Below are 23,954 nucleotides of genomic sequence, written 5' to 3' on the forward strand. Positions count from 1 at the left end.
GTTAACGTTAAACCACTTGTCCTAACGGCCGAAAGTCAAATGTCATACACAGGCAGGATCATAATTATGCTTTAGGAAGTGGATGGATTTGGCTTTGTTAACCAAGAATTAACTCCAAATCTGGAGGCCACTTGAACTAGTCCTTCTAGAAAATATTCATTATATATTGGCCTTGGGGATCCCAGGACATTTTTCAAGGATAACAGCTTCATGGGAGCTAAAGGCCTTGGAATTCTTTGTCAAATGGCTCTAAACCTTTTTTTGTCAAGCTCTAAAGATTCCCTCCACCTTCCCTTCTTGGACCAGTCAAATTTACACACATTCCAGCTCCACTTGAGTGAAATCCAAGTTCCCATTTAGGTATTTGCTGCTAACCACAGTTCTCATGCTTCATGGCCCTTTTGACATGTGTTTATTTGAAAAGGTAAGTCGATGAACCGGTGCCTTCCTCATATTTGACAAGTTCTACCTGACTTGGGGAAACCAAAGACGGCCCCATTCAACAAGCAGTGATGGGAGACCCAAAGTAACTCAAGGGATGTTACCTGGATGATTACCCACAGCCCCTTCAATAATAAAATGCAGATCAAAGCAGATGGACCACTGATACTCTTTGAAGAGTTCAGATTTCCATCCACTTCAAACTTAAACACAATCACAAACAGTGAAATAAGTAGGACATAACAAAACCCACAAATTAAAACCAAAGCACATTTTCCCGTATACAAGGAGTAGAAGGTTTGGTTTAACCTGGGTGCCCACCTCTAGTGAGGGACCTCCCACCACTCCTTGGTGTTCCAACATCAGCTAGGCTTCATTTGTTCCTCTCTTTGATTCCTTTTGTCTTGATTGATTTATTTAGCATCATGATTATAATTAATAATAAAAATTAATGTAATTTGTGTTCAGTTACTTCAGTTGTGTCTGACTGTTTGCGACCCTATGGACTATATAGCCCACCAGGCTTCTCCATCCGTGGGATTTTCCAGGCAAGAATACTGGTATGGGTTGCCATGCCCTCCTCCAGGGGATCTTCTTAATCCAGGAATCAAACCCATGTCTTCTGTTTCTTCTGCATTGCACCAGATTCTTTACTGCTGAGCCACTGGGGAAGCCCCAGTTCTAATTTAGTTTGGTGCATTTTTTAAACTACTTAAAAGAGGTAGGGTGTTACTATGTTTGAACCTTGGGAAATGCCCTAAATTCTTCACTCAAAGCTTATTTCTCTTTTTTCCCTATAATTATAATAAATTCAGTCATTTAATTTCACAGCACACAAATACTATAAAAGAGAACAGCTGACAAAATGAGTGATTGTTTCTTCTTGATGTAGCACAGCATATTAAGTCTACTTAATAGATATTGCTGAATGCAATAGTAAATGTATGAATGACTTGGTAGGCGAGTGATATCTTACAGCTTAACAAGAAGACAGAAACTATTTAAAAACAAATAAAAGAAACAAAAGCATAGAGAGTGGGGTCCATTTGGTAAGGGTGTGATCTATCTCTAAATTTTAGAAGTCTTTGATGATTATAGAATTATAGTTAATATTATAAGTATGACTAGTTAGTCAAGAAAAATGTCAAGGTATGCTTGAATGTCTTGATTTAAGAAGACAGAAGTCTGTCCTATATATTTTAAGAAAATTTTTATTTGAAAATAGTTTTAAAGCATAAACTTAAGGAAGGGATAATTTTCAGCAGTCTAGAAAATTGCCTTCTCTGCAATGCTTCATTCCTTAGCCATGTTTGATACCTGAAGGGATGAACTAATACAGTGAATTCTCCTCTGATGGAAACGACATCTCAGGGGAAGCAATGTACATGGAGAATGCAGATGGTTTAGAGCTAAGTGCTGATTCACGCCATCCTAACGAGTGAGAAGCGAGTCCAACCAACTCCAGTACGGTGCTGACACCCCTAAGAGAGTACTCATTACTGCTAGGAAAGGAGGAGTTAACAGCAAGCATTCAAACAATTCACTCCTTTGCTCTACCAAGCAACTGACAATGACTGACAATTAAGACCTCTGGACTGATTGACCTGAGGGGTGACCTGATCGCAGGGAGGGACTCAAGTGACCCAAACCTTAGTTTCTGCAATGCTACAGAAAAACAAAAAAAGAAGAAGAAGACAGTTCCTGGTAGCGAGCTCAGAACTTTTTAGAAAAAGGATGTTCCCCAAATCAAAAATGTTATATACATGCTATTTCTATTTGAGACTTAACTCCTGTTATGATGTCAATTACAGCCCTAGACTAAGGCCACCACAGACATTAGATTTCCCGGCAGCAACTCTGGCCATTTCATTTCCTGCTTGAGCTCAGGAAGCAGCACGAGGCACAGCTAGAGTTTCAGGACAAACGCCGTTTATTATCAGGAACCTGTTTCTCCCGGCCGGTTAAATAGAGGTGATCTCAACCATAGGTTGAACCCCACACTTAACGCTTCTCAGTTACAGTGAGCAAAGACTGACTTATTTTTTTGTTTGTTGTTTGTTTACAGAATTATGCAAAACTTATTCCTGGAGCTACAGTAGGGGTACTTCAGAAGGACTCTGGAAACATTCTCCAGCTGATCATCTCAGCTTATGAAGTATGAAATTTTACTGTTGGGGTCTTTTTGCATTTATTTGATGTTTAAAAACTATGTTTTAGGCGGTTAAATGCACTCTCCTTTGTTGGTAGAGATAGTTGGTAGAAAATCTCTCTGCCTTAATGCAGCCAAAATGTAAATTTTGTTCACTTCATTTGCAGATATTTTTCCCAGAAGGTGGGGCAGAAGGTAGAAAACTCATAAACCTGATCATAAAGTTAAGGTTGTTTTTATAGTAATAACCAACAGCAGCATTGTCACCTGCAGAATTTTAATTCTACTGAAAAGTCTTCTTGAGTCACACAATTAAGCTTTCCTCTTCTCTGCCTAAAAAAAAAAATTGTTTAGATTGCCAATGAATAACAGCTATGAGAACTAACTCCACAGGCTTAATGAGACTGCATCATAACTCAAGGGAAAACAGCGAAGCACATCAGGAACACCACTTTGTAGATTCCCTGCTTTGAGGAGTCAGGGAAATTTTCCATTAGTGTTATATCATAAATACATTTTTACCTTTTTTTCTTTTTTTTTGCCTTGTCTTTGTAAATTAGTGCCTGAGGACAGAATTCTTCCCTCAAAACAAGATCCATACCTACAGGGTTGCTATGTTTTCTCTCTTTGTCTCCATTTCATAACCCAATCAACAGTGGGTGGCCTGTTGCCAACTCTTTTTATTTTGGTTCCTAAATATCACTATCAGCCCCTCTTTTGCTTTTCCTTACAAAGAAACACACATACACACACAAAGATTAAGTTCTACATTAGGACAGGAATGAAAAAAATAACATTTTATAAAGCAGTAAAGCTCTCGTATTTGCTCCAAATGTCAGTTGCATAATAACAAATGAATAAAATGCTAATGTTTGATGTTTCAAAATTACAAATAAGTGATACATATGCACTGTATAACAATACTTAACATATACAGAACCAGTGTTCCTGACATTTCAGAATCATCTGGAAGGTTTTTTTAAAATAGGTGTGTCTAGATTCCTTTCACAAATGTCTTAGGATAACTTTAAGGGGAGGAAGAGCAACATATTTTAAGAAACTCCCCACCCCAGTTTTTTTTTACTTCACCCCACCAATTTTGAGACTCTAACAGGGAAAAGCAAGATATTTTTTCTCAAAGACATGTTCTCAAAGAATAAAACACAGATGGTTCATTAAAGTTATGAGATGAGGGTATTTTTAATTCATATCCTCAGAAACTTCAGTTTTCTTAGCTCACATTAAAAATTAATCACCAGGTTAGTTCATGCTTGAAATTCTTCCAGACAGGAAAGCTTGTCAACAAAATACTATAAAAACCTTCCTCCCTCTCAAGCAGTAAAGTTTTAATGTGTAGACTCAAATAAAATCATGTGGCAAATCTTCACTGTGTTAGAAAATGCTCAATTTTCTTTAATTCAGGACTCTCAAAAATGCTGGCTACTAGCATCTTCACAGGAGGTAAGCAAATTATAAAACAGTGAATTGTCAAAAATATTTCCCCTCCCGTCTGACCAGCCCTGTCCGGGCCCCTGCTTGCTCTGCAGAGTTTATGTCTCACTTTATGTCCCCAGTCACATAACTTACAGTAGTTGAATTCAAGACATCAAACATTTGCAGTGAATCTTGTGTCTTTATTTTAGTGTCTCAAAATTATGAAGTGTCTATTATTCTTAAATCAAACACTCTTGCTCTGTCTGGAGTTATGGTTGAAACTCGATGAGTCACTATGAGGCATGCAGCAAATCTTGGCACTAGTCCAACTTGTTTTTCTATTGTGTAATTTTTAAACGTATCCAAAAAGGACATGACTGAGCAACTGAACTGAACTGAAATGAAAAGGACTTTAAAACATGGGGACCCATGGACTGGATTTCTTCCCAGCCTAGAAAAAGAGAGAGAAGGAAAGAGACCATACTGAGAGAAAACACAAAACACTTCTGACTTGTAGTGGGGCAGGGGCAAACAATTTGTGTTTATAATCAGTGACTACAAACTTCAGCTCAGTATTTTACACGGACATTAAAAAAAAAAACAAAAAAACAACACCTTAAATACCAGATGTGTATTCATCTGGCCATCATTTATTACTCTCTTTCATTCTCTAATCACATAATAAAACTGTTGAAATATTAATACTCCCAGGGGTAAGCTCCCCAGTTGGCATTTAAGTTCTGGAAGAGAAGTGACTTGTTTTGTTTTGTCTAGCTCATAGTAGATGCTGAATAAATGAGTGAATGAAAAGATGAAACCTACAGACATATATTTATGTCCTTACTTTGGCAAATTCATATTAAAATATTCCTGGTGAAATCTGCAATAGGATGTATTATATCAATGCTGAGATTTCCTTCATTTTGGCTAGATTATGTTACTCACTACCTAACTGCTGTAATCTACAGACTTTCAGGGCATATCCCTCATTTCTCACTTAGTCCACTGTGCCTCTATCTCCAGTGCTACTCCTATCTTATCTTTTGATGATCTCAGCCCATATATATATGGTCCTTCTCATATCCTGGGCTCCCCGTTTCTTGAACTCTGATTCTGAAATGACCTTGTTCCCTTCCCACTTAATTACTTCTTCAAATCTGCACTCTCTCGTCATACCTTAAACCTTACCTTTGCCAATAAACACCTAGAACTGGACATGGAACAACAGACTGGTTCCAAATAGGAAAAGGAGTATGTCAAGGCTGTATATTGTCACCCTGCTTATTTAACTTCTATGCAGAGTACATCATGAGAAACACTGGGCTGGAAGAAGCACAAGCTGGAATCAAGATTGCTGGGAGAAATATCAATAACCTCAGATATGCAGATGACACCACCCTTATGGCAGAAAGTGAAGAGAAACTAAAAAGCCTCTTGATGAAAGTGAAAGTGGAGAGTGAAAAAGTTGGCTTAAAGCTCAACATTCAGAAAACGAAGATCATAGCATCTGGTCCCATCACTTCATGGGAAATAGATGGGGAAACAGTGGAAACAGTGTCAGACTTTATTTTTGGGGGGCTCCAAAATCACTGCAGATGGTGACTGCAGCCATGAAATTGAAAGACACTCCTTGGAAGGAAAGTTATGATCAACCTAGATAGCATGTTCAAAAGCAGAGATATTACTTTGCCAACAAACGTCTATCTAGTCAAGGCTATGGTTTTTCCAGTGGTCATGTATGGATGTGAGAGTTGGACTGTGAAGAAAGCTGAGCGCCGAAGAATTGATGCTTTTGAACTGTGGTGTTGGAGAAGACTCTTGAGAGTACCTTGGACTGCAAGGAGATCCAACCAGTCCATTCTACAGGAGATCAGCCCTGGGATTTCTTTGGCAGGAATGATGCTAAAGCTGAAACTCCAGTACTTTGGCTACCTCATGCGAAGAGTTGACTCATTGGAAAAGACTCTGATGCTGGGAAGGATTGGGGGCAGGAGGAAAAGGGGACGACAGAGGATGAGATGGCTGGATGGCATCACTGACTCAATGGACGTGAGTTTGAGTGAACTCCAGGAGTTGGTGATGGACAGAGAGGCCTGGCGTGCTGCGATTCATGGGGTTGCAAAGAGTCAGACATGATTGAGCGACTGAACTGAACTGAATATCAATTGTGTGCAATCAATTGTCCACTCACCATTTCTAATCTTTTCACCTTATTCTTGCTAATTCCCCTAATGTATTTTCCAGCTCCACTAGGGTCTCTGATTAATTGACCATATCTCCTCTGTACAGTTCCTCATCCCCCGATGTCTTCTCTCACCTGGTTCTCCAGTTTAAATTCAATCATTCTGGCCACTCCTTAGATATACTCTCAACTTCCCTGAACCTTATTGCTCCTTTGAGGTTTTTGGCCAACTATAGTCCTGGTGAAATCCAGTCACTCTGCACAGCTGAATGGAAGTGGGAAAAACATACAATCACGCCACCTGGTCTCACTTTAAATTCATGATCACGGTCCTCAAGCAGGCCCTCCGTGCTGCCTGGAAACCAGGATATGTTTCTATTAAATATCCAAATGGAGATATCTAGGAGTCAGTTCGGAGAAGGCAATGGCACCCAACTCCAGTATTCTTGCCTGGAGAGTCCCATGGACCGAGGAACCTGTGGGCTGCAGTCCACGGGGTCACTAAGAGTCGGACACGACTGAGTGACTTCACTTTCACTTTTCACTTTCATGCATTGGAGGAGGCAATGGCAACCCACTCCAGTGTTCTTGCCTGGAGAATTCCAGGGATGGGGGAGCCTGGTGGGCTGCCGTCTATGGGGTCACACAGAGTCAGGCGTCAGTTGATATGTTAGTCCAGGTTATTCAGCAGAATAAGCTGGACTTTCCCAAACACACTTCACCAATAGTTTTCTCCTCCTCAACTAATGGTAATTCCATTCTTCACATTGCTAGAGACAAAATTCTTGAAATGATCCTGACTCCTCTCTTTCTCTTACACTTTACATTTAATCCATCAGGAAATCTTGTGGACTCTACCCTCAGATTTATTTAGAATTTGGTCCAATCTCTGTCATCCTGGTTGGAGCCATCCTCCTCATTCACCTGAATTATTGCAAAATTTCCTAAATGCTATGTCCTGTTTCCACTTCTGTTTTCCTGCATCCTGCTTTCAACAAAACAGCTAGAATTTTCATTAAAAATATTAACTCCTATCACTTTTCTCTGTGCATGCCTGCATGCGTGCCAAGTCGCTTCAGTTGTGTGTCTGACTCTTTGTGACCCCATGGACCATAGCTCACCAGGCTCCTCTGTCCATGGAATTCTCCAGGCAAGAACACTGGAGTGGGTTGCCACATCCTTCTCCAGGGGATCTTTCTGCCTCAGGGATCAAACTCGCCTCTCTTACATCTCCTGCACTGGCAGGAAGGTTATCATCACCCTTCTATAGGTAACACCAATTGTTTTCTCATTTACGTAGAGTAAAAGTTGAAGTCTTTATAACATTCCATGAGTACCCTACCAGGTCTGGTCCCCTCCACCCATTACCTCTGAACTCACCTCTGTTACCTCTAACTCTCTGCTCTAGTACAGTAACTGCCCTCCTTGCTGTTCTGCTTCCAGACATCATCCTGTCTTTGTGCCTTCACATTGGCTGCACCCTCTTCCTGAAACACATTTTCTCACATAAATATACATGGCTAATTTTCTCTCACTTTCTTGAAACATCACCTTCTTAACAAATCCCACCCTGACCACTTTTAAAAGATCATAGCCTATGCCCCCTGCCCACACTCTCTTAATCTTCATTATCCCACCCTAACTTTTTCCTGTAGCATTTATTACCTTCCGGTGCTACATAATTTTCTCATATATTGTGTGGTTTCCTTTCTGTCCTCCCACACTGGAGTATAAACTCAGACAAGGGATCAGCTGTTTTAGAGGTTTTACAGAACAGTGTCCAGTACATAGTGGCCACTCAATTAGTATTTTCTGAGTGAATAAATTGGAAATGTAACTAGCTAAGATAAAACAGATTTGCAGGGTTCATTTTAATGCTAAATTGGCAGAATTTGAAATCTTAAGACATGATGTGAATAATCTTTAGGGCTGAGAAATGACACTTTAATCTCTGACAAAGACTACATTCTAAAAAAGTCAGCCTGTGTCAGTCAGTGGAAGGAGTGATCATGTGGAACAAATAACAAAGCAGGGAAGAGGAGTGACTTAGAATTTACAGTAAGCAACTTAGAATTACAAGGAAGGCGGGGTCCTCTTAACATGCAGTTGACAAATTATACCTCAGGAAAGTTTGAATCTGAATATGCCTTTAAAATTCTATCAATGGAATGTGCATAGGAACTCATCCTTTTAGAGGAGGTATGACTTAATTCATAATATTTTACAATTTGTTTTTATTCTGTTTTTAAAAAATAATTTAGTTTTGTCCCCCAAATACAGACTTCTATTTTACAAAAGAAAGAGGAATCCTTTAACTTTTATCTAGTCCTCTCCTTTACCTTTGTATCAACAATCCCATTCCTCATCATGCCTCAGGCAGGGGTGAATGCAGCCACATGCCAGCTTCCTTGACTCAAATTTTCCTATCCTCTCTTCTAGCCTGTCCTGCACACACCTTCCAGACAGCCTCCCTGCAGTGGTATTTTCAGTAAATCAGGCCCCTGTTTAAAAGCTTCAGGAAATGCTTCCCACAGGTCTTAACTCATCTCTCCAAACTACAGGGCTTTCTGTGGTAGGGTATCTCCCCAGACAGTTGGGGTGCAGGCTTGGGCTGAGCCCCTCTTGTCTCCATTCTGAACCACTCCTGGCACAGAGTTTTCTCTTTTCTGGCCCCCTCATCTGAAATACCATTGTCATCCCCTCCAGCAATCTAAATCCAACAGCCATTAAGGTCCAGTCTTCTAATACTTCAGCCTTCACTGACTACACTCTTTTCTGAAGTCTTCCAAACCCTTATGTATTACACTTTTTTTTTTTGTCCTAATTTAATGGTACACTGACTGACACTGTATGCTAACTGCTTCACTTGATTGCATCTTATTTTTTTCAGCAAGATGATCATCTTGATGGCAGAAATCCTATCTTATACTCATTCCCCCAGACCTGGCTCTATACTAAATGTACAAAAGGGACTCTATAAATTCGTATTGGTTTCAAGGCACATTTTCTCTCACATTTTAGCATCTCTAACACTAGGATGCATTTTGATTAGTCATATCTTACCGATGCTTTCAGTAGAATGAAAGTCACGATGTAGTGTTCACTGCCTGCACGTGTATAACTTGGCAGTAATTGAATGTGTTGTTGTCACTTCAATTCATTATGTGCCCTGTTGGTACTATAAGTGTTGAGGACAATCACAGTTTTAAAATACCTTCCAAGTGTTCACTACGATTTGATATTGAAAAGGTATTATCTATGCGGAAATGTACCAAAACAGAATAACAGGGGAGCAAATACTGATATCAGCAAAGCAAGTATTCATTGTTGGAGGAATGATCTGTATTTCTTTCAGAGTAAAAACCAGCTGCTTTATGGGACCTAAAAAATGATGATACTTAGGAGACAAGTAAAGGAAGCTATTGTTATATTTTGCTACTGAGATATAAGCAAAAGATTTGCCTTTTATATGCCATGTTTGGACTATAATTCATAGGACTGGACTATAATCCAGTCCTTGCAATACAGGACTAGAGAAATTTGCCAAACCCTCAAGATGAATAAAATAATTTTTAAATCAATGATGAACTGACAGGTTTAATTCATATGTAGTGCTGAACAATCTCGAAGTATTTTGTCATAGTTTATTTGTCATAAAATAATGGTGAATCTTGTAATAGATGGCATCTTAGATTTGATAAAATATGCTTGTGTGTGTGTATTACTTGCTTTCTTGCTTGATTGGTGATCTGGTAAATTTCTTTTAGACCAAATTTAATTTTATTCATTTGTTGTTTAATGAACATGATCACAGATTCTTCTCTTCGGGCTCTATTTTTTGGTTGTGATCTTGTTCAACTCTTTATGTCTCATCTAAAGGAACTGCGGTCTGAGGTGGAGCTGGAAGTGTTAGGAGACACGGAAGGACTAAACCTCTCATTTACAGCCATCTGTAACACCGGGATCCCCGTTCCACACCAAAAGAAATGCTCTCACATGAAGGTGGGAGACACAGTAAGTAGAGATCAATAGATCATCTGAAAAGTCATTCAGATGATCTGTCAGAAGTTACCTTAGTGCACTAAAGCTGGACTTTTCCTTTCAAGAATTTCAAAAGCGATTTTCAAAGATTTCCTAATAAATGCTTTCGGGAAAGCTGATCCCCATGGGCTCTGTATACTCCAGTGCATTTTGATGGCTTGTTGCTCTTGCCGTTTAGTCACTGAGTCATATGTGACTCTTTTGTGACCCCGTGGACTGTAGCCCACCAGGTTCCTCTGTCCATGGGGTGGCCTGGCAAGAATACTGGAGTGGGTTGCCATTTTTTTCTCCAGGGGATCTTCCTGACCCAGGGATTGAGCCCACATCTCTTGCATTAGCAGGCAGATTCTTTGCCACTGAGCCACGAGGGAAGATCATTTTGGTGATTAGAAGAAGATAATTAGTATTTCCTTTTCCAGGCTTCATTCAATGTGACTGTGAGTTTACCAAACTGTGAGAGAAGGAGCAGGCACATTATCCTAAAGCCCGTGGGGCTGGGGGACGCTTTGGAAATCCTCGTCAGCCCGGAATGCAGCTGTGACTGCCAGAAAGAAGTGGAGGTGAACAGCTCCAAGTGCAACAACGGCAATGGTTCCTTCCAGTGCGGGGTGTGTGCCTGCCACCCTGGCCACATGGGTCACCACTGCGAGTGCGGGGAGGACACGCTGAGCACCGAGTCCTGCAAAGAGGCCCCAGGGCGCCCCTCGTGCAGTGGGAGAGGCGACTGCTACTGCGGGCAGTGTGTCTGCCACTTGTCCCCCTACGGAAACATTTACGGGCCTTACTGCCAGTGTGACAACTTCTCCTGCGTGAGACACAAGGGGCTGCTCTGCGGAGGTAGGCTATGTCCAAATGCACCTTCCTGGGAGGCTGTGCAGGTGTCAAGGAGGAGCTTTGCATCCTTGGTCCCTGCCACAGCCGCCTGGACATAATAGGTGCTCAATGAATGTTTGCTGATCAACTGAATGTGTTCACCTTTAGACTGATCTTCACTTATTTTTGTCTGGCTCTGACATTCCCTAGGGGTGAGATCTCTGAACTTACATCTCTATTATTATTTCCCTGGGGATAAAAGATTGGTTCTTTTTGGTTATTACTCAGATGCCACAAAACTGCATGTAATCAAATTCCATTATCTTCCAGGCCATTCTAGTTCAGGCTCCTTGTATGTGACCCAACTCTTAAATGCCTAGTACTTTGGGAAGATAAGAAGCCAAGCTGCTTAAGGGACACACAGCCAAGGACAAGGGACACAAAAGTACTAAGTGGTCTTTCAGGACCTTTGTTCACACCACACATGTGTTACGTGATGTACTAGGTTAGACACGGGGTATAATAAGCTCATTGGGGCTTCCCAGGCGGTGCTAGTGGTAAAGAGCCTGCCCGCCAGTGCAGGAGACATAAGAGACACAGGTTCAATCCCTGGGTTAGGAAGAGCCCCTGGAGGAATGCATGGCAATCCACTCCAGTATTCTTGCCTAGAGAATCCCATGAACAGAGAAGCCTGGTGGGCTACAGTCCATAGGGTTGCAAAGAGTTGGGCACGACTGAAGCAGCTTGGCACGCAGGCATGCATAATAAGATGAATAAGGACATATGTGAAGAAGGCTATGGAAAGGGTAAAAATGAAAAATTGCTTGAATTTTTTGAGATTGAGAAAAACTATAAATAGCAGAAAAATTTACATTCTAGTATCCCTTCTAGATGTGAAATCACTGCAGTTTAAGAATATATTACCTATTAAATGACTATGATAAAATCATTGAGAGATACACACATATATAGTTAAGTACAGTCTAGTAAGACAAGAATTACAAATGTGTTCATATACTTTTAAATGATACAGATTTGTGTTACAATTTAAACAGTAACTGACTGCTGAATTTAAGCCCTCACATCTTTTTTTTTTTTTTTCCACAGTGTGTGAGCAGATAGCTTTTCAAAACAGAAAGCCATTACCTTTAGAGAAAACCTAGCAAGTTATGTTTTTCAACCACAGTGTCAGGAACATATAAAAGAGACTGATTTTCAGAAGAAAAGGCCCGAGAAAAGAAGCCTCAGAGAATCCCAAGCTGTTTGAAAACCATCTGATACCCTTAGAAGTGCACCTCCGTTTCATTTCTTGGCTTCTGCTACTGCAACAGATTCCTCTGAGGCTGCCTTCTTTCTTTCCCCTTGGAGAGTGAAAAGTTTAGGGTCTGTCCAGACTGAGACACATTTCTTGCCCCTTTCATTCAAAGGTGTTTTTCCTTATCTAATGGGTGTGTTTCCAAACCCACACTGGCCCTCTTTTCACGAGATACAGACAGAACACAGCCTGAAGCCAGAGACCATCACCACATCTCAGAAAGAATCTATTCAGCAGAACCTTAGATTGCAGTTCTAATAGAAATCGTTAATAAAATATGTGCTCAAGAGGTTTGAAATTGCCTTTAAAAAAAAAATATGAAATGTAATCAAATACAGTATAACAGCAATACTGACCCCACCTATATTTTACCCTTTAAATCTGAAGTCAAAGAGATCTAAGGCTATAGAAATCCTGGATTGTGTTCAACAACACAGTTCGTCCCAGTGTTTGATGGTCTTTCATTTCATTTTATGTCATGCGTGCAGACAGATATAAATTCAAAGAGTCAATTTGATCTGTCCATTTGTAGTTCAGACAGTCGGACAATACTGCCTCTTTTTGTATCAGATACAGTGATCACTACAGAAATTCTATATAGAAAATACAATTATTTCTGCACTTGGACTCAGAAAACTTTACCAATGCCCTTTTCCTTCATCTATTGGAGTACTCCCCCATCCTCAACCATGACTGTTTCTCAAAAGCAATTTTGTGTTTAGTAACATCTCAAATGATGTCACTCTGTAACTTTCTCTTTTAAAAGTACAATCAAGTACAAAAAGGTACAAAAGTAAATGAATACTCTCTCGCCTCGGCGCTTCCAAGATGACCAAGAAGAGAAGGAACAACGGTCGTGCCAAAAAGGGCCGCGGCCATGTGCAGCCTATTCGCTGCACCAACTGTGCCCGATGTGTGCCCAAGGATAAGGCCATTAAGAAGTTCGTCATTCGGAACATCGTAGAGGCCGCAGCCGTCAGGAACATTTCTGAAGCAAGTGTTTTCGATGCCTATGTACTTCCCAAGCTGTATGTGAAACTACATTACTGCGTGAGTTGTGCCATTCACAGCAAGGTAGTCAGGAATCGCTCTCGGGAAGCCCGTAAGGACCGAACACCTCCACCCCGATTTAGACCTGCGGGTGCTGCCCCACGTCCTCCACCAAAGCCCATGTAAGGATCCAAGTCCTTAGAGACTGAAGAAATATTGGTTTCTCTGAAAAGACAATAAAATGGAAATTATACTTTAAAAAAAAAAAAAAGTAAATGAATAGTTTTGGCCTTAATCACCTAACTATTCTTAGCTCTAAATTCAAGAAAGAGTAACGGAATACGTACTGCGTGCCTGGCATTGTGCTTAGTGTGGGGGTAAAACTGACCCTGGCCTGTGAACACACATGCTCTTGATGCTGTTGTTTCCAAAGCAGCCTGACTATACTACAGCCTCGCTTCTCATGTGTGCATGTGCGTGCTAAGTTGCTTCAGTCATGTCTGACTCTTTGCAATCCCATGGACTGTAGCCCAGCAGGCTCCTCTGCCCATGGGATTCTTCAGATAAGAATGCTGGACTGAATTGCCATTTCCTCCTCTAGGGGATCTTCCCAACCCAGGGATTGGATCTACATCTCTTAGTCTTCTGCATTAGCAGCTGGGTTCTTTACCACTAGAGCCAGCTGGGAAGCCCCCACTTCTCAAGTAGACTCTGCAACATGTTGCTTTTCCAAAGGGCTATTATCATGATGTTCTTCCCGTGCACCTTCTTCCATCCATCTGTAAGATATAGGACTCCACTGATTGTTTTTTTCCCTTGCCCAAATTCCATTAGTCTTTAAAATTTTGATTCTAAGAAACTGGACAAACAGCATTATAGAAAAAACTTCCTACCATTGTGCTCTTAGTTATCAGTCAGTGGCATTCCAGAAAGATCTATCTGTATCAAAAGAGCCTAATAATTTTTCCTTGATCTTTGATTATCATCTTGTTTCTACATGAAGTCATTATAAAGCTATTGTTGTATAAACAGGTACCTTAGATAAGTAGTTGTTTGTGGATATCAGTTAACAACTTTTGTGACTCAGTTAATGGTTCTGAAGTCCCAAAGAAAGGAGAGTTTCTAAATTCTGCAAGGAGCTCTTAGAAGGGTTTTCTAAAATTTCTGCCAAGTAATTTTATATGGAGTGATATACTTGGGCATTCTCAAAGCCTTTCAAAATGCTCATTTCATTTGACAATATTTATACACTATATGTATTTTTCAGAATAAACTGTAATATAGAAATCTCTCCCTATCATGAAAGTAAGTTTCCCCCTTTGATAAGGAATAAACAAAAAGCCATTGAAGTTTAGATGACAGTTTACATATGAAAAGTAAATGAATGGTTTTGGCCTAAATCAGCTAACTATTCTTAGCTTTAAATTAATTAGTTCAATTATGAATTAAATAGGTTATGAAATGCAGTATTAATGTCATGGATCCAGATAAACTTCAACTCATCTTTCATTAGAAAAGTGTATGTCATATTTTGTCTCTCTCCCTACATATGTATACACACACACACACACATACCAGGAGCAGTCAGAATCTAGCTTCAAAATCTTTGTGGTTTATCATTTGTTCTGGGATTACTTACTCCATGTCTCTTAAGGCCAAGTCATGAAGACAGAAAAGTAACCACCTACTGGACCACAGTTTACAAGAGAAAAATCAGAATCCTTCTTTTTGCAATGAATATGGCAGGATCTCCAAAAAATGGAAACCTGCCTCACTTGGGATTTTTTTCACATCTGTTTGGTTTTCAGTATAATTACAGGAGTTTTAATACTGCTAGATAATTTTGCTATCAAATTCTTCGTACTGGATAGTATTTAGGAATCATAATAACTTACGTTTATACACTGCTTGTGTTTCCCAGGTGGCACTAGTGGTAAAGAACCCAACTGCCAGTGCAGCAAACATGAGAGATGTGGGTTTGATCCCTAGGTTGGGAGGATCCCCTGAAGGAGGGCATGGCAACCCACTCCAGTATTCTTGCCTGGAGAATCCCGTGGACAGAGGAGCCTGCCAGGCTGCAGTCCAGTGGGTCACAGAGAGTCGGACACCACTGAAGCAACTTAGCACAGCACAGCACAGAGCACCCTGCTTATTTATGGGCCAGGCACTGTTCTGAACACTGTTATGTATTACCTTAGGTGATCTTCATAACAGTCCTATGAAGTAGTGCTATTAATAATCTCTCCTTACCAATGAGGAAACTGAGGCACAGAGGGGTTGAGTAACTTCCCCAACTTTGCCCAGCCCAGAAGTACCAGAGCCAGGATCCAGACCTGTGCTATCAGCGTCGATGTCCGTGCACTCACACGCTATGTACTCATGCGCCACCACCACGCCCATGTGTCTTTGGAATGTTGCCAAGGAGCAAAACTTGAGAGGCAATACCTGGGGCACACTTCTTTTTCTGAAGAAAAGTACGTTACAGAATTTGCAAGTAAGAGTTGCTTGTTTGGATCATCAAATGCCAGTTCAGGATCTTGGGCATGATACGCAACCAAAAAATACTATGCAAGAACACACAGGCCCATTATCTGAAACACTTTATTTACCATTTTGTAGTAGTTCATGCTCCAGTACTCTTGCCTGGGAAATCCCATGGATGGAGGAGCCTGGTAGGCTACAGTCCATGGGGTTGAGAAGAGTCGGACACGACTGAGCGACTTCACTTTCACTTTTCACTTTCATGCACTGGAGAAGGAAATGGCAACCTACTCCAGTATTCTTGCCTGAAGAATCCCAGGGACGGAGGAGCCTTGGTGGGCTGCCATCTATGGGGTCGTCGCACAGAGTTGGACACGACTGACGTGACTTAACAGCAGCAGCAGTAGTTCATACACTCCTCTGGCCAGCTCTTCAGGAGCCCCTCTTACCTCTCTGGCTCTTCTATGAGGATCTCTGGTTACATTATAAATGTTGATACTCTCCAGGGACTTACTCACTCTATCTGCTTGCCCCAGATAATCTCATTCCCATCAGCTTCAATTGCCACTTATCCCTGGTGGATTACAAAACCCAAACTTCAGGGCTGTATATACATATCCAACCACCCACAGGTCTTTTAAACTCCACAGAACCAAAAATGAACTTATTGTCTTCCCTATCTTAAGCTTCTCTTCCCCCTCTCCTTCAGAACAATCTATTCACTTAAAAATTAAAAACTTTCTATGCCAGGCATTGGGGATAAGGCACCATAAGAGTTACTTCCATTCAAGGGCAGTAAAAAGATGCCCCATCCAGCTAGTAGCCCAGTCTGGTCATCTGAAGAATTCTATCCTCTCTCTCCCTCGCCCTCTTCCCTGGGCATCTCATGCCTTGAATTTCATCCCCTTTCCTCTCCAAGCTCACAGACACTTCTCAGGACTCATAGCTTCTTATCTCTATTGCTGGGAGAAAAATAATATATAAACACATGCACACAGTTGATTCTTGAACAACACAGGTTTGAAGTGCATGAGTCCACTTATATGCAGATTTTTTCAATAAATATATTGGACATATTTTTAGAGATTTGCAACAATTTGAAAATATTCACAGATGAACTATGTAGCCTCTTTGTGACCCCATGGACTGTAGCTTACTAGGCTCCTCCATCCGTGGGATTTTCCAGGCAATAGTACTGGAGTGGGTTGCCATTTCCTTTTCCAGGGGGTCTTCCCAACCCAGGGATCGAACCTGGGTCTCCTGCATTGCAGACAGACACTTTACCCTCTGAGCCATCAGAGAAGTCTCCAGATGTAGCCAGACAGAGATACCAAAAAAGAAAATTTACATATGTTGTGAATGCATAAAATGTATATAGATATTGCTCTATTCTTACACAGGCATAAAGTAAGTGATATTTAATGTAAAATTAATAATGTGTTATTTTTCTTACTGTTTGATAACTTTGCTTTCAAAGCATTATATTACTGTCTAGTATGCCTCTCTCATAATTGGAGAAACTGCAAATCAGCCTACTATTAAAGGTAAGTGGGTTTTAAGAAAAGGGAATCATGTTTGTAATATGAATATGTCCATAATACTATAGCCATTAATATTTTAACAATTCATTCATTGGTGTATAGGCTAGGCTACTCTGAAGCAATGATACTAATCACACTGGGCTGCCATAAAGTAATCATATCATTGTTTATTCATTATCAATGCATAGCTATATCTGTAAATAAACATAATTTCTTTTTCACATTATCTTTTCATTTTTGATATCTAGTGTTAATAATTTGCCTAATATCTGTAGTGTTATAAGATGATTTTGATGTAGGTACTGCCAGATGATTCATCTAGTAAACTTACAGTATCGATAAATACAGTTAGTCGCTCAGGGGTGTCCAACTCTTTGCAACCCCATGGACTGTAGCCTGCCAGGCTCCTCGGTCCATGGGGATTCTCCAGGCAAGAATACTGGAGTGGGTTGCCATGCCCTCCTCCAGGGGATCTTCCCAACCCAGGGATAGAACCCAAGTCTCCTGCATTGCATGAAGATTCTTTTTTTTTTTTTAATTTTTTAAAATTAATTTTATTTTATTTTTGAACTTTACATAATTATATTAGTTTTGCCAAATATCAAAATGAATCCACCACAGGTATACATGTGTTCCCCATCCTGAACCCTCCTCCCTCCTCCCTCCCCATACCATCCCTCTGGGTCGTCCCAGTGCACCAGCCCCAAGCATCCAGTATCGTGCATTGAACCTGGACTGGCATCTCATTTCATACATGATATTTTACATGTTTCAATGCCATTCTCCCAAATCTTCCCACCCTCTCCCTCTCCCACAGAGTCCATAAGACTGTTCTATACATCAGTGTCTCTTTTGCTGTCTTGTATACAGGGTTATCGTTACCATCTTTCTAAATTCCATATATATGCGTTAGTATACTGTATTGGTGTTTTTCCTTCTGGCTTACTTCACTCTGTATAATAGGCTCCAGTTTCATCCACCTCATTAGAACTGATTCAAATGTATTCTTTTTAATGGCTGAGTAATACTCCATTGTGTATATGTACAACTGCTTTCTTATCCATTCATCTGCTGATGGACATCTAGGTTGCTTCCATGTCCTGGCTATTATAAACAGTGCTGCGATGAACATTGGGGTACACGTGTCTCTTTCAATTCTGGTTTCCTCAGTGTGTATGCCCAGCAGTGGGATTGCTGGATCATAAGGCAGTTCTATTTCCAGTTTTTTAAGGCATCTCCACACTGTTCTCCATAGTGGCTGTACTAGTTTGCATTCCCACCAACAGTGTCAGAGGGTTCCCTTTTCTCCACACCCTCTCCAGCATTTATTATTTGTAGACTTTTGGATTGCAGCCATTCTGACTGGTGTGAAATGGTACCTCATAGTGGTTTTGATTTGCATTTCTCTGATAATGAGTGATGTTGAGCATCTTTTCATGTGTTTGTTAGCCATCTGTATGTCTTCTTTACCATCTGAGCTACTAAGGAAGCCCAAGAATACTGGAGTGGGTAGCTGATCCCTTCTCCAGGGTATCTTCCCAATCCAAGTATCAAACCAGAGTCTCCTGTATTGCAGGCGGATTCTCTACCAGCTGAGCTACCAGGGAAGCCCTGTGTAACAAACAAAATATGTGTTGATCAACTGTTTATGTTATCAGTAAGGTTTCCAGTCAACAAGAAGCTGTTAGTAATTAAGTTTGGGGGAAGTTAAAAGTTATTCTCAGACTTTGGACTAAGGGGAGATATAAGAGTAGGGGGCAGTGCCCCAACCCATGGGTTGATGAAGGACGAACGGTATATATACATACACATAATCGCACACACACACACATCAAGTAGCTAACTATAGGCTTCTAGATTATCTCATTTCATGCATATGTGCTCAGTTGTGTTGGACTCTTTGTGACCCAATGGACTATAGCCCGCCAGGCTCCTCTGTCCATAGGATTCTCCAGGCAAGAATACTAGAGTGGATTGCAGTTTTCTTCTCCAGGAGATCTTCCCAACCCAGGGATTGAATCCTCATCTCCTGAGTCTCTTGCATTGGCAGGCAGATTCTTTACCACTGTGCCACCTGGGAAGCCAGCCCATAAATTCTATTTGATATAACATCAGGCAACCTAGTTGATCTTCAGTTAAGAGACCAAGTCAATAAATACACACCATTAGCAAAACACACTACTACACTATTTACACTATCCTATCTACGCTCCTTCCCACCCCTGCACAGCACTCACTTTTTTCCCTTTTTTTCCTTCAGTCTTTTTGATGGTGTTTAAAGGCAAAGAAAAGAGATGGTCCACAAAATCCAGAAGTGGTTTTAGCCCTAAGAAACCCGGAACTTTGTTTTGCAGATAATGGCGACTGTGACTGTGGCGAGTGCGTGTGCAGGAGCGGCTGGACAGGAGAGTACTGTAACTGCACCACCAGCACAGACCCCTGTGTCTCCGAAGACGGGATCCTCTGCAGCGGCCGAGGGGACTGTGTGTGCGGCAAGTGCATTTGCACGAATCCTGGAGCCTCGGGACCCACCTGTGAACGTTGTCCCACCTGCGGCGATCCCTGCAACTCTAAACGGTAATGTATCTACCATCTACAAAAATGTCTCTTTGTCCCTAGGTTTCATGATGATCAAAGTTATAATGACATTTTATAAACTCAGACCTCAGACTGTTCTTGCTGGCTTTGGTCCCCAAGCATCCATCAAAACACACAAACCCAAAGGGCCCCTGTGATCATCAGCCTGGAACATCAGCCTCTCCATTACCTCCCAATGCTGATTATCCAGGATCACAAAGTCACATTTCTATGAGAGCCTATGGAGGAAGCTAAGCTGAGGTCCCACACTGATAACATCAGACAGCCTCTCCCTTACAATACCAGCCACACATCAGGAGTGCCCTGGGCGGTGGTGGTGGGGGGGGCAGGGACTGACACTCACTTTCAGTACTTTTTACAGGGAAACAGAGGAGCTTCTTATCGAGTTTATAGCCTGATCTTACTGATTCATTCCTATCTACAGACTCAAAAAGGCAAAGAAACAGAAAGATGATCTTGGCTCTCAATTCCTCCCCTCTTTCTTACCACTCATGCTCTTTAGCAACTTTCTTTGGTTGCCATTCTACAGAGCTATTGTGAATTACACTTTCTTTTTATCATCAAACAACAACAAAAAGCAATCATTTTTTTTTCCAGTAAAAAAAAAATTCTTCTTAGCTTGGCAGCTAACTTCTTAATGAAAAATTGAGGTCAAGAAAAGCAAATCTCCAAACTGGCTGTGTTATGACATTGCAGGTTTAATGTATTATACGGCAAACGTCCTTCAGCAGTTCATATTTTCATTAACTTTGGTACCCACAATGGGGACATGTGCATATCCAATGTGAACAAAGAAAATCAATATTACCAATATTCACTCAGTGTTTACTCACTATTCAAGTGTCAAAATTTCCCTGTCACTGTGCCTGAATAGATGCCAAGAGAAGCCTGGGCACAAAGTTAGGCTTGTGTGTGTATGTGCTAAGTTGCTTCGATTGTGTCCGACTTTGTGAGGCCCTAAGGACTTCAGCCTGCCAGACTCCTCTGTCCATGGGATTTTCCAGGCAAGAATACTGGAGTGGGTTGCCATGCCCTCCTCCAGGGGATCTTCCCAAACCAGGGATCGAACCTGTGTCTCTCACGTCTAACCTGCATTTGCAGGCGGGTTCTTTACCACTAGCACACTACCTGGGGAGCCCAAAGTTGGGCTTACTTGAATACAATTTAATATTAAATGTTATTTGAAAGTATTTCTTCCATTATTTTTCTATTTTATCTTCTCTGTAAACCTGATTTAATCTCTTTTGAAAAAAATTTTATTTAACTATAGTTGATTTACAATATTGTGTTAGTTTTAGGTGTTCAGCTTCAGAGTCTCTTCCATTATAGGTTATTATAAGATATTGAATATAGTTCCATGTGCTATAGAGTAAATTCTTGTTTATTTTATATATAGTGCTATGTGCATGTTAATTTCAACTTCCCCATTTATCCCCACCCTCTCCCTTTTCCCCTTTGGTAACCAGAAATTTGTTTGTTTGTTTCATCAGACATGTTTCAATCTTAGATTTGGTTTATAAGGTATGAAATTAATGGTCAAAGTAGGTTGAATTTGAGGAACTGAGTAGAGTGACCCACTTGGTATTTGTTAGTTTTGAGGTGAATCCATTCTTCTATTTATTCTTTCATGCACTTATTTATCAAATAGGTGTTAAATACCTACTTACAGGCCAAAATCATGTTAAGTCATAGACATATAGTGATAGTGAAACAGCTATAGTTCCTGCTGTCACAGGTGCTAAGCATCTACTAGCAAAGACAGAACATTTAAAAAGTAATTATAATGCTATCTGGGCTGACAGTTATAATAGGGGATAAAGAGGGAACAATAGAATTCTCTGGCAGGAGATAAAGCTACCAGGCTAGCTTGGGCAGCCATCAATGGGGTACACAAAGAGATAGAGGTTTTAAGGCTTCCACAATCTTCAGCAGCCCCCTACAAAACCACCCCAAGTAAATATATAACCTTGATAAGTGCAGTGTGCTTGCTGTGCAAAGGCAACTTCCAGATAAGATTCCTATCCCCACTCCACAGAGAGTACTGCTCCTAAGACCCTCCAGCAGAGGAATTCAGAGGCTTCCACTGCAAGGGAACTGATAAGGGCTAGGAAAGCTTGCCTAAGGAAGTGCAGTTTCAGCTAAGATGTGATAAGGCGTGAGTGGGAATGGGGAGTGTTTCCAGTGCTTAGAAGAGCATACCTTTCCTGAGCCAGAGTAAGAGAGAGGCATTATGGTGAATGCCCATAGTAAGAAAACTTTTGCAGCTTTGGATTACCCCAAACACTATCTGTTTGTAAAGTGATTTTCAGCACAAGATTAATTCAGAATCTAAGTTTTACTTGTGCTGTATAGCCATCACTAGAGTAGCTTAATTCCTGGGTTATGTTCTTGGAAATACACTTTTAAATAAGTAGCAATCCTTTATTTAAAAATCTGCATTAATGAGGATCCAGGCTGTAATCCTCAGCTTTTGAAAATACTCTTATCAAGGTTTGAACTCATTCAAAAGAGTTACAGAAAAGTGAATCTTTGAAATAGTCATTCATGACATATGAGAATTTTTGGAATTCTTCTTAAAATACAGACCATTTCTGTTAAGAAATTCACACTTTATCTAGTCTCTAATCTTATTTTAGCAGCATAAACCCTTCCCAGGAAAATGTCTAATGAAAATATAGCTAAATTAAATACCAAAATAATTGGGATTTTTTTTGTTGGGGACATTTTTTTTTTAATCTAACCAGTCAAAAGCAATCATTAAAGATAATGAGGATAGTAGCTATTATCAAGGCTGGCTCGCTGCTGCTGCTGCTGCTAAGTCGCTTCAGTCATGTCCGACTCTGTGCAACCCCATAGATGGCAGCCCACCAGCCTCCGCCATCCCTGGGATTCTCCAGGCAAGAACACTGGAGTAGGGAGCACTGATTACTGAGAGGAATTCAGACTAAAGCAGTTTCCTCTTGGATATCACCCAACCATCTTTTTGAAAGTAACAAAACACAATGTCCTCTCTGAGACATATCTATAGCTGGAATTACAGTAACAGCATCAAAGCAATATCCCAATTGCATATCCATTTTTACACCATCACAAAACTGATTAACTGTATTGAATAATGTTCACAGGAGCTGCATTGAATGCTACCTGTCTGCAGATGGCCAGGCCCAAGAAGAATGTGTTGACAAATGCAAACTAGCTGGTGCGACCATCAATGAAGAAGAAGGTTCTACTTGTCTTAAATTGCTTTCCTTTCCTTTGCACAGTTTTAGAGAGGCAGAAACTCTGTGGAGGGCTTTTCAGTAGCTCAAGCTCATTTGTACTGGGGGGTTAGTTCACTCGCATTCATTTTTAAGAGTAAATGCGTTCCAGAAGGCTAAAGACTTGATGCTTTGGGATACAAGTAATTTAAAGTCCTGGCTTTTCTGTTTGACTTAGCTCTGTTGGCAGATTCATCTCTGCTAAACTCATGCAGCTGGAGAGAATTCCAGAATGCTGTAATTTTTTTTGAATTAGAAAAGAGGAAAATTGAAGAAAGAGCAAAATATTAGCCCCCTAACTTGAAATCATCCTCTGTCGTCTGCCTGCCTTATTTCACGATAGGAAGAAGTGAGGTGTAGTGGGTTTCTTGACAGCAGCACTCAGGCATCCAGCAGTTTCTAGTTAGTGGCCATTTTTCCTCCCTTTCCCTCAATGTTTTTACTCCCAACTTTCCAAACATGGATATTACATCGTCATCTTTTTTTTTCTAATTGAAGTACAGTTGCTCTACAATATTGTGTTATTTTCTGCTGTACAATGAAATGAATCAGCCATGTGTAAACATATATCCCCCCCATGTCACGGACCTCCCTCCCACCCTGCCCCCTCACATGGTCATCATTAATCCCCTGTGCCCTCAGTCCCAAACTCCAACAAAGGCCTGTTACCTGCAGGAGGTGCTTGCTTAGTACCTCAGTTATGTCCCACTCT

General features: G+C 40.8%; 1 protein-coding gene and 1 pseudogene across 5 annotated transcripts in view; both read left to right on the forward strand.

Annotated features, from left to right (window-relative positions):
* ITGB6 (integrin subunit beta 6) overlaps positions 1-23,954 on the forward strand; it is a 151,222-nt gene that overhangs the window by 106,179 nt on the left and 21,089 nt on the right. For all 5 annotated transcript variants that reach the window (NM_001428260.1, XM_005202407.5, XM_059891784.1 and 2 more), the window contains 5 exons: positions 2,507-2,596; positions 10,086-10,220; positions 10,667-11,084; positions 19,742-19,964; positions 23,111-23,208. In NM_001428260.1, the coding sequence (NP_001415189.1) occupies positions 2,507-2,596; positions 10,086-10,220; positions 10,667-11,084; positions 19,742-19,964; positions 23,111-23,208 (964 nt within the window). The remainder of the gene's footprint in view (positions 1-2,506; positions 2,597-10,085; positions 10,221-10,666; positions 11,085-19,741; positions 19,965-23,110; positions 23,209-23,954) is intronic.
* LOC781943 (40S ribosomal protein S26 pseudogene) lies at positions 13,179-13,636 on the forward strand (annotated as a pseudogene).

The sequence above is a fragment of the Bos taurus genome, chromosome 2 (genome assembly GCF_002263795.3).
Source record: "Bos taurus isolate L1 Dominette 01449 registration number 42190680 breed Hereford chromosome 2, ARS-UCD2.0, whole genome shotgun sequence".
Classification (NCBI taxonomy): Eukaryota; Metazoa; Chordata; class Mammalia; order Artiodactyla; family Bovidae; genus Bos; species Bos taurus.